The sequence below is a fragment of the Salmo salar genome, chromosome ssa10, assembly GCF_905237065.1.
Source record: "Salmo salar chromosome ssa10, Ssal_v3.1, whole genome shotgun sequence".
Classification (NCBI taxonomy): Eukaryota; Metazoa; Chordata; class Actinopteri; order Salmoniformes; family Salmonidae; genus Salmo; species Salmo salar.
The window spans coordinates 120,475,398-120,492,854 of NC_059451.1; the positions used below are offsets into that span (position 1 = coordinate 120,475,398).

Consider the following 17,457-nt stretch of genomic DNA (forward strand, 5'->3'; position numbering starts at 1 on the left):
TATAGCTCAACTGGTTTGTATTTTGTCAAGGAGGGCGGTCCACGTGTTAGCGAGGCAGAGGGCTCCGTGTTTGAGCCCTGGTATGGAAAGTTTACCCTGCGGTTGTATTCAGATAGGGAAGAATCTATACTGCTTAGCTAGCACACTGACGTCAGTTTCACTCCTCGCTCTCCTTGTTGTCTTTCGGAGCCTGGATCTCAAATCAACCCTCTAGGACAAGGGGGAGGGGGGCAGGCAAAGTACGGCCTGCCGGGCACTTCAATCTGGCCCGCGAGACATTTTTTAAAATGTATTAAATATTATTATGTTGAGTTATGATTTTTGGCCTAAAATGACTTATTCCATGATATACAAACAACCTCCAATAGATGGCGCTGTGGCCTGGCGGCGTGCTCTGTGTTTCCAATAGATCTCTGTGTTTCCAATAGATGGCGCTGTAGCCTGGCGGCGCGCTCTGTGTTTCCAATAGATGGCGCTGTAGCCTGGCGGCGTGCTCTGTGTTTCCAATAGATCTCTGTGTTTCCAATAGATCTCTGTGTTTCCAATAGATGGCGCTGTGGCCTGGTCAGCGCGCTCCATCACAGCCACTTCATTCCTTGACGACTTTTGACATGAAAAATTTGTGCTGCGAAAATGAGAAGTGAACTCTGAATGTTGTTTTAAAGAAGAATGGACAGCAAATACTTTTTTTACTAATATTGGACATATATGCCAAGAAAGTGTTGCCGTTTTTAAGGAATATAATCTCAATGGTCATTTTTCAAGCAAGCATGCTAACTATGCTAGCTTATCTGTCCTCTCAGGAAAAGGCAAGGAAGGCCTCAACTTGCCACAAATTTTAAAAGCCCAACAAAATATGTTTACTAAAATGGTGCTCTCCTCAAGACTCCGTAGCCAAGGCAAGCTACACAGTGGCACATAAAATCACAAAGCAAACCTTTTGCTGAAAGGGAGTTTGTGAAAGAGTGTATGGTGGCGACTGCTGGTATACTTTGTACTGAGAGTAAAAAAACCAATTCGAGACCATTAGTTTGTCACGTAGAACATCACCAGGTGTGTGGGAGTCATAGGGGAGAAGCTAATCTCCGAGGTTGAAGGAAAAAAAACTGATGGTGTCGATTTAAAAAAAAAAAAAAAAAATAAATAAAAAAAATTTCTATAGCGCTGGATGAGACTACTGACCTCAGAGACACCGTTCAACTTTACTTTTTTTTATCAGGAATAAATGAGAAGTTTGAGATAACAGAGGAACTTATTGCGATGGAATCAATGATGGGAACAAACAGGGGCTCCGACTGCTTGGAGGAAATCAACTGACAAACATATCAACAAATCTAACCGGTCAAAACACTGGCCTATTAAAAATATAACAAGACAGTTAAAGAAAGCCCTAACTCAAAATGAATATTTATTCACTGTATTATTATCCCCACCTCTTTAAGGAATACCTGGGATAGGATAAAGTAATCCTTCTAACCCCCCCCCAAAAAAAAAATATATAGATGTACTATTGTAAAGTGGTTGTTCCACTGGATATCATAAGGTGAATCCACCAATCTGTAAGTCGCTCTGGATAAGAGCGTCTGCTAAATGACGTAAATGTAAAAAAAAATTATTCATCAGGAAGCCCTGTGTAAAAGTGTGTTAAAGCTGTAAAACTTGTCAACTTTATATGGGTAAGGGAGGATTAACCATCGTCAGTTCATTACTGCTCAGTGATAAAGGCAGAGCACCAGGACTTGTACCATTTAAAATGTGCGCTGACTAAGCCGGAGGAAAGTATTTTCGACGTGTGTGGGAACTGAGAGGGGAGATGCGTTTGGTAAATCTATCGAGGAACATTCCTGACGACTTCTCCGAGTTTACAGACTGGCTGGGCAACTTTGCTTTCGGTGTGGACATATTGGGACATCTGAACGATGTAATTGTGAAACTGCAGGGAAATTGTGTTTTTGTGCTTTGGAACTGTATTCCAACGTGAAAACATTCAAGGCCAAACGTATGATGTTCTCCAGACAAATGAGCAGCAGGTCTCGCTCATGTTTCGACACTGGCTGCACTGAACGCGCCCACATCAGGACATACAGTTGCATGCAGAGTTTTTCCGCCGCTTCTTTCACCAAGATCGACACTGAGCTGGAGCTTGTATGATGCCCCCTGTCTTTCCATAGTGAGAAAGCACCACCAGACGCACAATTGTAGCTCATGGACGTCCAATGTGACAGTGCTTTTGAAGGAGAAGTACAAAACCGCAACAATAGACCAGTTCTATGGCTTCCTGAATGTAACAAAGTTCCCAAACGTTAAAAAAGACCGACTGGTGCTTGTTTTATTCTGTGTGAACAAACGTTCTCAGTCATGAATTACAACAAATCCCATCACAGGTCAAATTTAACAAATTACCACTTGTGAGCTATTTATGAGAATCTCAACATCAAAGATGACCGCAGACTTTTTGATTCCCTTGCCAAGATGGGTGACCAGACCCAATGTTCACATTTTAAGACTCAAATAACCATGACTGGGGTAGGCAAGGATGATGCTTTTCCAGTGAGAATTATCCAGCAATGCACTTGGATACAGGTAATAACTAATCAGTCAGATTTGGGCTGAGGTGATTGGATAACTGTAAATATGGCTCACAATGGAGATGATAATTGCTCCTTAATATGCTTTCAAAAACCGACCAATCCAAATGAAACGCTCTTATCATGTTTCACTACCATTTTAGAATCTATTTTTTTTTTTTACACATCTGCTTTTTACATTTTGCATGTCTCCAGATATATATATATATATTTTTTAAAGTTTGCATATTGTGACTTTGTTTGTACTTTACAAGGGTAGAGATGCAGGATCTCTGTGTGTGTTTGACTGTGTCTGTGATGTTATCATAAGGTGAATGCACCAATTTGTAAGTCGCTCTGGATAAGAGCGTCTGCTAAATGACTTAAATGTAAATGTAATGTTATAAATTATATCCATTTTGTGAAAAATGTGTTCACAAAAACAAACAAGGGTAGGTATGGTACAAGGGTAGAATTGTTCTGCAGGCATATGTACACCTACAGTACACTAGTCGGTGCATGTCAATGTGAAAATGAATAAAGGCTACACGTGTTTTGTCACGCATATAGTATGTGGCTCTTGAGCCAAAATGTTTGCCAACCCCTGCTCTTGGAAACTTGTTTTGATCAGAGGGGATTGGATAGGTGTAAAGCAATATGGTAGCAATTCCATCAAGCTTATCAGAGGGCAAAATGGAGCTACCACCATATTGCTTCCACTTATCTAATCCTCTGAGATCTACAGGGAGTAGGGGTTAGAGGGCGACATGAGATTGACAATATATCAATAGTATTGTACTGCTGATTGGCACCATTTTAATTGATGTATGTGTTACACATGAGCTGAAATGCTGTCTTGATCAACAGAAATTCTCCACCAAGTCAGACGTGTGGAGCTATGGGATCTTGCTGTGGGAGATCTACTCGTTTGGCCGAGTGCCTTACCCCAGAATTGTAAGTATCTTTTTGCCTGGACAGATTATGAGTAAGGACTGATTAGGGCAGGTGTGTGACAGCTATAGAGTGTGTGTGTATGTATGTATGTGTGTGTATATATGTATATGAATTTAAGCAGTTAAGAGTTGATGTAGTCAATCTGAAATGTGGACACTGCTGTTTATAGGCCAGTATAATACTATTCCTTTCTATTTTGTCAACATTCTAATAGAATTACTAGACAGATAAAAAGTCATTTATATTTCTATGAATGACTCCCGTGTCCACTCTGATCCTCTATAAATGACTCCCGTGTCCACTCTGATCCTCTAGAAATGACTCCCGTGTCCACTCTGATCCTCTAGAAATGACTCCCGTGTCCACTCTGATCCTCTATGAATGACTCCCGTGTCCACTCTGATCCTCTATAAATGACTCCCGTGTCCACTCTGATCCTCTATAAATGACTCCCGTGTCCACTCTGATCCTCTAGAAATGACTCCCGTGTCCACTCTGATCCTCTATGAATGACTCCCGTGTCCACTCTGATCCTCTATGAATGACTCCCGTGTCCACTCAGATCCTCTATGAATGACTCCCGTGTCCTCTGATCCTCTATGAATGACTCCCGTGTCCACTCTGATCCTCTATGAATGACTCCCGTGTCCTCTGATCCTCTATAAAATGACTCCCGTGTCCACTCTGATCCTCTATGAATGACTCACGTGTCCACTCTGATCCTCTATAAAATGACTCCCGTGTCCACTCTGATCCTCTAGAAATGACTCCCGTGTCCACTCTGATCCTCTATAAAATGACTCCCGTGTCCACTCTGATCCTCTATGAATGACTCCCGTGTCCACTCTGATCCTCTATGAATGACTCCCGTGTCCACTCTGATCCTCTATGAATGACTCCCGTGTCCACTCTGATCCTCTATGAATGACTCCCGTGTCCACTCTGATCCTCTATGAATGACTCCCGTGTCCACTCTGATCCTCTATGAATGACTCCCGTGTCCACTCTGATCCTCTATAAATGACTCCCGTGTCCACTCTGATCCTCTATAAAATGACTCCCGTGTCCACTCTGATCCTCTATGAATGACTCCCGTGTCCACTCTGATCCTCTATAAATGACTCCCGTGTCCACTCTGATCCTCTATAAATGACTCCCGTGTCCACTCTGATCCTCTATGAATGACTCCCGTGTCCACTCTGATCCTCTATGAATGACTCCCGTGTCCACTCTGATCCTCTATAAATGACTCCCGTGTCCACTCTGATCCTCTATAAAATGACTCACGTGTCCACTCTGATCCTCTATGAATGACTCCCGTGTCCACTCTGATCCTCTATGAATGACTCCCGTGTCCACTCTGATCCTCTATGAATGACTCCCGTGTCCACTCTGATCCTCTATAAATGACTCCCGTGTCCACTCTGATCCTCTATAAAATGACTCACGTGTCCACTCTGATCCTCTATGAATGACTCCCGTGTCCACGCTGATCCTCTATAAAATGACTCCCGTGTCCACTCTGATCCTCTATGAATGACTCCCGTGTCCACTCTGATCCTCTATGAATGACTCCCGTGTCCACTCTGATCCTCTATAAAATGACTCCCGTGTCCACTCCCCTCTTCACCTTTTTTTATTATTTTCCAATTTCCTCATCCCAACCTTCTCCTCTCTCAGCCTCTGAAGGAGGTGGTACCACGCGTAGAGAAGGGCTACAAGATGGAAGCCCCGGACGGCTGTCCCGAGGTGGTGTATGAAGTCATGAAGCAGTGCTGGACCCTGGACCCCCTGGTGCGACCCCGCTTCAGAGTCCTCCGGGAGAAACTGCATCATATCCTAGCCAAGGAGCTCTACCTTTGAGAGGATAGGAATAGGAGGAAGGGGAGAGAGGACAAGGGTGGCTCTCCTTTCATTGAGGAAGAGGGGGAGGTAGAGAAATGACGAGAGAGAGAGAGAGAGGACAGACGAGGATTGCTCTTCTTTTGTGACGGGACCTGCCTTTTTATCAAGACCTCAGTCAGAGATCTTCCTTCCTCCCTTTATTTTTCTCCATAAATGAAAGATTCCCACCAGATTGTGTTAAAGTTCACTGCTTTTCTGACTTGATGTTTTATCATTTCTCATTCTGTTGAAATGTTTTTGCCACTTGTTGGCATCCCTCCCCCCACCTCAGGGTTGCCTGTACTACAGTACAGTAGTGTCTGTCTGGCTGACTACAGTGTGTACCTGGTGTCAAACAAACCAATCCTGCCCTGTTGTGAGGTACTATACTCCTTTCACATTCTCGCACCGTGCTGGCTCAAATATGTTATTTTTTTACATTAGATGTATAACCAGGCCAGTGCAGTAGGTAGAGCTTGGCTCGGTAGTGTGGATCCACCCCGAGCCAGGTAATACACTTCCCATGTCCCTGCGCTCTACCCATAGGGGTTAAGAGAGTATTTAACTGGGGTATTAATCTGTGCCAAAGTGCCTCCAGAACGAACGCAGGACTATCCCCACAGACACATCACGCCTCTACACGCTTGCCTTTTTTTCTTTTCTATTTTTCTATGTTTTATACATTGTCTATTTTCAATCCACATCCTTCTGTCTTATGGACAAGTGTTCATCTCACATTTACCAAACTGGAAAGCAGGATAAATCCTCCAGGAAAAAGTATTTGTTGACCTGTAACATGACAAAGAGCATGGGTACCAGAGGGAAAATACATTCTGGAGAAGAAAAAAAACAACATTTTTTTTGTAACAGATACATTTAAGGGCAAGTGTAAGGGTCTTGGAATATTCAGAGTAAAATAAATAAAGTTAAGAACTCAAGGGAACTGTGCATGTGGGATGAAAAGCCCAGATTCTAATGTTATTTTTACTTTGCTGAGATGATTAAATCATTCCACTTCAATGTTTTGAAACTTGTCTTATTTTGTTCTTTGTTGATGTGCGTTTTGTGAATATAGTTGTGGAACTATTATTTAGTTTCCGGTGGAATGGGTGACTTGTTTCACGGTTGCGACGTAGTGGTGCAACAGGGAATTGAGCACTGAAAACAAAAAGCAAGCATCTGCGCTGAAAAAGTGATCGCACAGGTTCAAAGATCTTTTGAGTAAATGTATTTCCCAGTAAAAGTTGCATTGGATGAAGCTGATGTATTCTACTGACAGCTGCCAACAATGCGAAGTAGACAAGTCTACAATTATATTTGTTTTTGACCTGGTTGAAGAGAAGTTTATTTTTGAGAAGTGAAAATAAATAGCCAGCCAGTTCGAGAAGCCGAGGCTGACAAGACATTTTATTGCAACAGATTGGTACTCTGTTATCCACTCCGGAGTGTCATGTCCATCTCAATAACACAGCATGACAGCCATCCGCAGCGGGCCGACAAAGGACACTGTCAAATCTTCCTACTCGTCCAGATTGTTTCTCTTGAGTCCATGATGCATCGATTGAACAGCTACAATACATAATAATCGGACAGCAAATAATACTGTTCACCTTACTGTGTCTAAAAACTAATCTGTCACAACAACCGGTCTCTGCAGGGCTTCACGGTCATCCATCATTTAGTAGATACAGAAGAGCAACATTTATTACGGTAAAGAAGGAGATATTGGTTGTTTGTGGTCACTTAACTATCAATTGTGATATTTTTTTATTTTTTTTACTGTTTCAGCTGAAAATCCGGTGTTTGTTATATTTCAGTGTTCTGTGATGCATGTAAATTCAGAGCGCTCACTGGAAGCTCTGGTCGAGGAGTAGACTTGATCCGACCTCAGAACGGCACTCAAACTAACTTAACTGGCTAGTTTACTAGCTGATTACTAGCTACTTCCAGACACAAATGAGAGAACAGCTCACTCTGACCATTGTACTCTCCCTAGCAGAGCTGGTTAGGCTGTTTTCATGTTATCCAGAGAGTTGGTGACTAACTGTGCTGCTGGCAACAATCTTTAATTACGCTTTGTTTAGTTTTTTTGTGCCGACGTTTACTGAAACCGGCCACACCGGGTGTTGAGCTGCGCTCTGGCAGACTAGTGCTCTGAAATTGGAGTAGATACCCAGAATGAATTTACGAACGCACCCAAAGTGTAATATTGGGTTGTGTTACGCAACACCCTGCTACAACTTAACTCTCCGTGGTGTGAAAAAGGTATGGAAGTGTAGATGTGAGCAAGGATGACAAAAAGGCAGAGAATACCGTTTACTGGGAATGTATTCCTTCACGCGGTAAGTTTGGGGGAAAGGGGCTGGACGGAACCAAAGCAAAGAAACTAAATATCAAAGCCCCCTCTCCTACCTTACCTGCCTACCCACTACTTACCTAACTAGCACCACCTGGTGCACTAACCAAAATACAGGGGGTGGTCCGCCCAGGTCTTTCCTAGTGTGCATAGACAAACTACTATGGGTAATGTATGCCCGCGGGCCTCTTGCCTAAGCACTCCCTAGGTGCCTTCCCCCCTGGGAACAAATTAAACAGAATATTCCAAATGTCTTCACAACAAACTGAGAAAAAACTATTAACTCAGGACATTAAAGAAGCTCTCTCTGAGCAACAAACTAACAGAACATTACAATCAGCTCTCGCAGTACATACCAAATGTCTTAGCAACCACCAACATGCTATAACTCTCAAACATTATCTCTGTGTCTCCATTCTGAGCAACAGAACTGGGACTTATATAGCTTCAGAAGAAGTTAGTAATTGGAGACGGTGGGGTCAGCTCTCCAATCATCAATGTTGATTGACCAATCAGCTGCTTGTAGAGAATTTCAGGAATCCATTTCCTGAAATACATACATGATAATACACAAACCACAACACAGAAACTGGGGAACGTAACAGGTTGCGAACTCAAAATTGAATACATTTCAACTGTGACATGATACAGGTGTCTTTTTTTAAACCCATAACCATGTGTGTGATGTGTATACTTGAATACATGGATTTAACCTGCCCTGTTTTAGGTTAAAAAAAGTCATCAGGGAGTTTGCAGCTGATGGAATGAAGATTTTTTTTTGAGAATGGACATCTTGACAGGAACATAAACAACCTTGAACTGGCTCCAACCCAGCACGAGTTACATGTATATGTTCACTGAAAACATCTGTATAGAGGACGGGATAGAACAGACTGACCAAAGTCAGTGGTACAGCTGCTTTAGTGAGTCGGATGTCCTGAGCAGAATGACCACGATACCAGCCCCCTACAGTCAATGGTTCAAACCAGGCTGCTGGGAGTGATAGCCTTAAACTCCTGGGTGAGTGAAACAGAACTGATTTTTTTTTTTAAACCTGGAGAGTTGAACATAATTTACATTTTACATTTTACATTTTAGTCATTTAGCAGACGCTCTTATCCAGAGCGACTTACAGTAGTGAATGCATACATTTCAGCCTTTTTTTTTTTTTCGTACTGGCCCCCCGTGGGAATCGAACCCACAACCCTGACGTTGCAAACACCATGCTCTACCTACTGAGCTACAGGGAAGGCCTAATGAGTGACAAGTTACATCTGTTAAACTTAGGAGGAAGTACAAGAGGAAGAAGAACAATGACGTCTCACCTGCAGGATACATATTTCAAGGTGTTCCTCAGGATCTTGTGTGTCTCGTAGAAAGAGTAGAGTAAACAGGTGTTGGTGGCAGCAACGATCAGCTCCAAGGTCCTGCTTAATGTTCAGAGTGACTGTCCTGATCTTCTGGAGCTGACGCATGTGCTTGTTACAGTTTCCTACTGAAAGACATCGCTCTCTAGCCCACATCTGGTGGTGTCATCTTGCCAGGACACCTACCATCAGTTGGCTATACAGTATAAACAGATCTGGGAAAAGTGACAAGTAGGCCTTGTCTTGTTGGGTATTATTTACTGCTGAAGCCGAGTTTTTTTTTATAACACTAGAGGACAGAGGGTCTGGCTCCAACTGTGGCTTTCAGACGGTGATACAGCCCGACAGGATGCTCTCAATTGTGCATCTGTAAAAGTTTAAGGGTTTTAGGTGCCAGGCCAAATTTCTTCAGCCTCCTTAGGTTGAAGAGGCGCTGTTGTGCCTTCTTCACCACAGTGTGTGTGGCTGGACCATTTCAGTTGGTCAGTGATGTGTATGCCAAGGAACTTGAAGCTTTCCACCTTCTCCACTGCGGTCCCGTCGATGTGGATAGGGGGGTGTTTCCTGAAGTCCACAATCAGCTTCTTTGTTTTGTTGACATTGGGTGAGCGGTTATTTTCCTGGCACCACACTCCCAGGGCCCTCACCTCCTCCCTTTAGGCCATCTCATTAATTGTTGGTAATCAGGCCTACTAGGGTTGTCTGCAAACTTGATGATTGAGTTGGAGGCGTGCATGGCCACACAGTCATGGGTGAACAGGAAGTACAGGAGAGGGCTGAGCACTTCATGATGACAGAAGTGAGTGATAGTAATTTCCTTCAGTTACCTTTGCTTTCTTGGGTTCAGGAACAATGGTGGACATTTTGAAGCATGTGGTGACTGTGGACAGATAGGGAGAGATTGAATATGTCCGTAAACACTTTGGACAGCATGTGGTGCAGGATAACATCTCTTCCTCCCGAGCTAGCTGATCACATTCCAGAGGTTTTCAATGGGGTTCAGGTCTGGAGATTGGGCTGGCCATGACAGGGTCTTGATCTGGTGGTCCTCCATCCACACCTTGGTTGACCTGGCTGTGTGACATGGAGCATTGTCCTGCTGGATAAACCAATCCTCAGATTTGGGGAACATTGTCAGAGCAGAAGGAAGCAAGTTTTCTTCCAGGACATCCTTGTACATGGCTTGATTCATGCGTCCTTCACAAAGACAAATCTGCCCAATTCCAGCCTTACTGAAGCACCCCTGGATCATCACCGATCCTCTACCAAATTTCACAGTGGGTGCGAGACACTGTGGCTTGTAGGTCTCGCACCCACTGTGAAATTTGGTGGAGGATCGGTGATGATGCAGGGGTGCTTCAGCAAGGATGGAATCTGTCAGATCCCCAATCTCCAGACCTGAACCCCGTTGAAAACCTCTGGAATGGGATCAAGAGGAAGATGGTCACAAGCCATCAAACAAAGCCGAGCTGCTTGAATTTTTGCGCCATTAGTGGCATAAAGTCACCCAACATCAATGTGAAAGACTGACGGAGAGCATGCCAAGACGCATAAAAGCTGAGATTGAAAAATCAGGGTTATTCCACCAAATGTTGATTTCTTAACTCTTCCTAAGTTAAAACATTAGTAATGCATTTAAAAATGAATATGAACTTATTTTCTTTGCATTATTCTAGGTCTGACACCACTACATTTTTTTTGTCATTTTCTGAAAATGCTCTAAATGACAATATTTTTATTTGGGAGAAATATTGTCAGTAATTTATAGAATAAAACAAGAATGTTAATTTTACCCGAACACATAGTAAAACTGAGTTTTGCAGTGGTCTTTTAATTTTTTTCCAGAGTTCTCTATGTATATACACAAATAAAAATATATTCATACACACGACAGAATTTGTAATGATAGCAAAATCGTGTGTATTGGAGACAAACCTACAATGACATGCTCTAGTAATCCACACCGTCCATAAAAAAAATCTGTTTAACTTCAAGTCATCCATTTGCTGCAATCAGTTTTCTATGGAGAAGACAATTCAACAAAGGAAACCATCTTGTTCAATCCTTGCTGCTCCTGAATCACTCAGCAATAGAAGATACTGGACGCAACGACCACAAATCAAGGATAATGTAACATCTTTATTGAAACTCTTGATGCAACATCAATTTACAAACTGAGGAATTGAGAGATTCTTTTGAAACAATTTAAAAAACAAAAAGGCTTTTTTAGAACCCAAAATCACATGTGGGGGGGAAGAAAGGGTGGGGGACTGGGAAAGAACAGAAAAGTACTCCTGGGGGGGGACTGGGAAAGAGAACAGAAAAGTACTCCGGGGGGGGACTGGGAAAGAGAACAGAAAAGTACTCCTGGGGGGGGGACTGGGAAAGAGAACAGAAAAGTACTCCTGGGGGGGGGGCTGGGAAAGAGAACAGAAAAGTACTCCTGGGGGGGGACTGGGAAAGAGAACAGAAAAGTACTCCTGGGGGGGGGACTGGGAAAGAGAACAGAAAAGTACTCCTGGGGGGGGGGACTGGGAAAGAGAACAGAAAAGTACTCCTGGGGGGGGACTGGGAAAGAGAACAGAAAAGTACTCCTGGGGGGGGGGGGACTGGGAAAGAGAACAGAAAAGTACTCCTGGGGGGGACTGGGAAAGAGAACAGAAAAGTACTCCTGGGGGGGGGCTGGGAAAGAGAACAGAAAAGTACTCCTGGGGGGGGCTGGGAAAGAGAACAGAAAAGTACTCCTGGGGGGGGGACTGGGAAAGAGAACAGAAAAGTACTCCTGGGGGGGGGACTGGGAAAGAGAACAGAAAAGTACTCCTGGGGGGGGGACTGGGAAAGAGAACAGAAAAGTACTCCTGGGGGGGACTGGGAAAGAGAACAGAAAAGTACTCCTGGGGGGGGCTGGGAAAGAGAACAGAAAAGTACTCCTGGGGGGGGGGACTGGGAAAGAGAACAGAAAAGTACTCCTGGGGGGGGACTGGGAAAGAGAACAGAAAAGTACTCCTGGGGGGGACTGGGAAAGAGAACAGAAAAGTACTCCTGGGGGGGGCTGGGAAAGAGAACAGAAAAGTACTCCTGGGGGGGGGGGAAGAGAACAGAAAAGTACTCCTGGGGGGGGCTGGGAAAGAGAACAGAAAAGTACTCCTGGGGGGGGCTGGGAAAGAGAACAGAAAAGTACTCCTGGGGGGGGGGAAGAGAACAGAAAAGTACTCCTGGGGGGGCTGGGAAAGAGAACAGAAAAGTACTCCTGGGGGGGCTGGGAAAGAGAACAGAAAAGTACTCCTGGGGGGGGGGCTGGGAAAGAGAACAGAAAAGTACTCCTGGGGGGGGGGGGCTGGGAAAGAGAACAGAAAAGTACTCCTGGGGGGGGGGGGGCTGGGAAAGAGAACAGAAAAGTACTCCTGGGGGGCTCGGACCAGCAGTGACAGAGTATGTGTTTTATTTCATAAAAATAATGAAATATTTCAAGTTTACAGGAATATTTGTTTCAAAACAGGGTTGCTTAAACCCATGTGTCAGATTTACAGCTTGGCTTGTATATTCAGACTCATTTTAAAACAAATCTTTATGACAAATAAAAAGTGAGGTGGGGGCAAACTGCATTCTGGATATCTTGAATAAGTGTGGCATGGCATGTTGTCGCTCAGTCAAAACCTGTCCCAATTCGCTCCTTACCCCCCACCACCTTGGACCCTTACATTTTTTTACAGATCTGTAAGACGCAATATGGTGGAAACTCCACATGCGACTGTTGCATCCTTGTCCCACTCGGGACAACAAAGAGACCTAAGTCAGTCTACCACTACACCTGTTATACGTCTCCAGACGATTTAAGGCTCAGACAGACCAGTAGCTTTTTCCAGCTGAGAGTACTTAACACCTCTGAACAGAGTGCCGACTGCAAACAGATCTTACACGTAGAATCGTACAAAAATGTCACATGTCCACCAGCGATCAGGTGGTCGCTGAACAAACAGCAGATCAACATTCAGTACGGTGTGTGGTCCTTTAGATCTGAAAACATTGAAATGTTAGGGCCAGGGCCAAGGAGTGAATTGGAACCAGCAGTCAGAGTCAGTCAGTCAAACAGGCCCGATCAGGACCTCATGGCCTGGGCATTGCCTCCTCGAGACACACCTCTGGGTCCCTGACCCACTCCACGTTTGTAGTTCGGATTATAACCTTCCTGAAGCGGCAGGACAGACAGGGGGAGGAAGAGGGACAAAACATTAATGACAGTTCTTAGAGAGTACTCCTTTATAGATTCCTAACAAACACAATGAGACTATTCAGTAATATGGCAAGGAGAGGGAACACAAAACCAGTCCGTTCTGGGATACCGGCCCATACCGGCCCACCGCTCGTTACCGCTAGGCAACCTGCCACCCCCTGCTCTTATAGATGCCAAACAGAACATACGCGACCATCCAAGATCCCTTATGTCAAAAGGAAAGGACAACTTTGAGGGCCAACTTCCCAGACACAGATTAAGCCTAGTCTTGGACTACAACAAAAATAAATAATGCTCCTACTGATTGAAAGTGCTTTTTAGTCCAGAGTTTAATCTGTGTCCGGGAAACTGGTCCTGAGCATGTTAGCTCAACATCCATCCCAAGCCTCCCGCCAAACCTGTGTAAAGTGATAAGGTCAACAGTTATTTACCCCCCGCTGGTAGTTGCCACCGTTGGAGTAGTCCCGAGGTGGGTTGAACTGGGCCTGTTGGTATCCAGAGTTAGGAGTGTTGGTGAAGGGAGACCGGTAACTGTCATAACCTGGAATGGGTCGTTACACATAAAGAAAAGAAAGTCTCACTTCTCAAACACAATACCATCAACTCTATTCAAGCCCTAGAAGCGAACAGAAAGCTGTAGTATATTGAAGATGCTGTGCGGCCCTGCAGTAGTTAACAGTGACAGTAGAGGACAGATACTGGACCTCTGAATCCGTTGGTCAGGCCACGGGCATTACGTGGCCCTCCGCGGGTCATTCCTCTGCTGTTGTAGAAGGACTGGGCCTGGCGACTGGCCCCAGGGCCAAACCCCGGACCCTGCTGGCTGAGCTGCTGCCCCTGGGACAAGTCCTGGCTGGGCAGGGATAGGTCCTGGGAGTGGAAGGCACCAACTCCTACAGGGGGAAAAAATGGTTTATGTAAAATGTTTTAAAAAAATGTACCAAATGGCCAAAAATGGCCAAAAACTGCTCCAACCCTACTAGCTCACCAGACTGCAGCTGTTCCGTCTGCATCTCCGTCTGCATCTCCGTCTGCTCCACAGGGAGCTGCTGTGATTGGCTGCTGAAGCCCTGTTGGCTGTAGCTGTTCTGGTATTGGCTGGCCTGGGTCAAGGCTTCTGTCTCATTGGCTGGCGGGACAGGGGCGTTGAGGTTGAATACCTGAGGGGAATAAGGCAGCCTGGTGAGTACTGTGGTTCAACCAGGAACAATAGGTACTTCCTGAAGAGAATCTGAGAAAAGGAAATAGACTCAGTAAGAGTTAAAGCTACAATCTGGGATTTGTGTTTCAGGCCAATAGTATCCCTGCCACTTAAACTAAGGAATGTAATCTGTTACTACCCAACCCTGTCCAAGTGTAGCTATTCAAATCAAACTTTGTCACATGCGCCGAATACAAGTATACCGTGAAATGCTTACTAACAAGCCCTTAACTCTTCTTGAACTGCGCTGTTGGTTAAGAAAATATTTACCAAATAAACTAAAGTAAAAAAATACACCTTAGCCAAATACATTTAAACTCAGTTTTTCACAATTCCTGACATTTAATCCTAGTAAAAATTCCCTGTTTCAGGTCAGTTAGGATCACCACTTTATTTTAAGAATGTGAAATGTCAGAATAGAGAATGATTTATTTCAGCTTTTATTTCTTTCATCACATTCCCAGTGGGTCAGAAGTTTACATACACTCAATTAGTATTTGGTAGCATTGCCTTTAAATTGGTTAACCTGGGTCAAACGTGTCAGGTAGCCTTCCACAAGCTTCCCACAATAAGTTGGGTAATTTTGGCCCATTCCTCCTGACAGAGCTGGTGTAACGGAATCAGGCTTGTAGGCCTCCTTGCTCACACACGCTTTTTCAGTTCTGGCCACAAATTTTCTATAGAATTGAGGTCAGGGCTTTGTGATGGCCACTCCAATACTTTGACTTTATTGTCCTTAAGCCATTTTGCCACAACTTTGGAAGTATGCTTGGGGTCATTGTCCATTTGGAAGACCCATTTGCGACCAAGCCTTAACTTCCTGACTGATGTCTTGAGATGTTTCTTTAATATATCCACATCATTTTCCCCTCATGATACCATCTATTTTGTGAAGTGCACCAGTCCCTCCTGCAGCAAAGCACCCCCAAAACATGATGCTGCCACCCCCGTGCTTCACGGTTGGGATGGTGTTCTTCGGCTTGAAAACTTCCCCCTTTTCCTTCTAACATAACGATGGTCATTATGGCCAAAAAGTTATATTTTTATTTCATCAGACCAGAGGACATTTTTCCAAAAAGTATGATCTTTGTCCCCATGTGCAGTTGCAAACTGTAGTCTGGATTTTTTATGCCGGTTTTGAAGCAGTGGCTTCTTCCTTGCTGAGCGGCCTTTCAGGTTGTCGATATAGGACTCGTTTTACTGTGGATATAGATACCTTTGTACCCGTTTCCTCCAGCATCTTCACAAGGTCCTTTGCTGTTGTTCTGGGATTGATTTGCACTTTTTGCACCAAAGTACGTTCATCTTTAGGAGACAGAACATGTTTCCTTCCTGAGCGGTATGAAAGCTGTGTGGTCCCATGGTGTTTATACTTGCATACTATTATTTGTACAGTTGAACGAGGTACCTTCAAGCGTTTGGAAATTACTCCCAAGAATGAACCAGACTTGTGAAGGTCTACCATTTTTTTTCTGAGGTCTTGGATGATTTCTTTTGATTTTCCCATGATGTCAAGCAAAGAGGCACTGAGTTTGAAGGTAGGCCTTGAAATACATCCACAGGTACAACTCCAATTGACTCAAATTATGTCAATGAGCCTATCAGGAGCGTCTAAAGCCATGACATAATGTTCTGGAATTTTCCAAGGTGTTTAAAAAGGCACAGTCAACTTAGTGTATGTGAACTTCTGACCCACTGGAATTGTGATACAGTGAATTCTAAGTGAAATAATCTGCCTGTAAACATTTGTTGAAAAAATTACTTGTGTCATGCACAAAGTAGATGTCCTAACTGACTTGCCAAAACTATAGTTTGTTAACAGGAAATTTGTGGAGTGGTTGAAAAACTAGTTTTAATGAATCCAACCGAAGTTTATGTAAACTGTAAACTTCAACTGTAGGTCCTGGATGGCAGGAAGCTTGGCCTCAGTGATATCAAATCAAACCAATGCTCTTCTCTTCTTAGTTCAGGAATGTTGGTTTTGGGTGTGAAATCTCCCCCCCCCCCAAAAAAAGTATCCAAAAGTGTGTGAGTGTGACCTTACTGTTTGCATGGACTGGAATGGTGCTGCGTTGACATTGATTCCGGAGCTGTGTGGGGGTCTGGGGCTGACAGGCTGGAAGACCTGCTGGGGCTGAGAAGAGGCAGGGGGCTGCTCTGACGACAGGGACACCTGGATGGGAAGGAATGAGGTCGTTAACATTTATTTCACCAGGGAGAGAGAGATGTGGTTGTCCCCACCTAGCTACACAACCAACCGTATGTGGACACCTGCTCATCGAACATCTAACTCCAAAATCATGGCCATTAATATGGAGTTGGTCTTCCCCTTTGCTGCTATAACAGCCTCCACTCTTCTGGGAAGGCTTTCCACTAGATGTTGGAACATTACTGCTGGGACTTGCTTCCATTCAGCCACAAGAGCATCAGTGTGGTTGGGCACTGGTGTTCGGCGATTAGGCCTGGCTCACAGAACGGCTTTACTTCAGAGCTCAGTAAAAATCGTGTCCTTGGTTGCAACACTCACTACCGAGTTCCAAACTGCCTCTGGAAGCAACGTCAGCACAAGAACTGTTCGTCAGGAGCTTCATAAAACGGGTTTCCATGGCCGAGCAGCCATGGAAACCCATGTGTGGAAGACCTTGACTAGCCTGCACAGAGCCCTGACCTCAACCCCATCAAACACCTTTGGGATTAAATTGGAACGCCGACAGAGCCCGGCCTAATCGCTCAACATCAGTGCCCGACCTCACTAATGCTCGTGGCTGAATGGAAGCAAGTGTGTGTGTGTGTGTGTGTGTGTGTGTGTGTGTGTGTGTGTGTGTTGGAGTGTCAGTGTGCATGAGTGTGTAGAGACAAATAAAATACAAGGTTAAACTCCGTCTGTGTAGCCA

General features: G+C 44.4%; 2 protein-coding genes across 4 annotated transcripts in view; one reads left to right on the top strand and one right to left on the bottom strand.

The window, feature by feature from the left end:
- The window catches only part of LOC106561717 (tyrosine-protein kinase CSK), a 28,983-nt gene extending 22,558 nt beyond the window's left edge, over positions 1–6,425 (top strand). For both annotated transcript variants that reach the window (XM_045688543.1, XM_045688544.1), the window contains exons 11-12: positions 3,435–3,521; positions 5,202–6,425. In XM_045688543.1, coding sequence (XP_045544499.1) covers positions 3,435–3,521; positions 5,202–5,384 — 270 coding nt within the window. In that variant the 3' untranslated portion in view covers positions 5,385–6,425. The remainder of the gene's footprint in view (positions 1–3,434; positions 3,522–5,201) is intronic.
- Positions 6,426–12,553: 6,128 nt separating this feature from the next.
- The window catches only part of LOC106561714 (caprin-1), a 34,200-nt gene continuing 29,296 nt past the window's right edge, over positions 12,554–17,457 (bottom strand). For both annotated transcript variants that reach the window (XM_014125928.2, XM_014125929.2), the window contains exons 13-17: positions 16,608–16,736; positions 14,351–14,522; positions 14,067–14,255; positions 13,794–13,903; positions 12,554–13,317 (exon numbers count right to left, since the gene is read on the bottom strand). In XM_014125928.2, the coding sequence (XP_013981403.2) occupies positions 13,228–13,317; positions 13,794–13,903; positions 14,067–14,255; positions 14,351–14,522; positions 16,608–16,736 (690 nt within the window). In that variant the 3' untranslated portion in view covers positions 12,554–13,227. The remainder of the gene's footprint in view (positions 13,318–13,793; positions 13,904–14,066; positions 14,256–14,350; positions 14,523–16,607; positions 16,737–17,457) is intronic.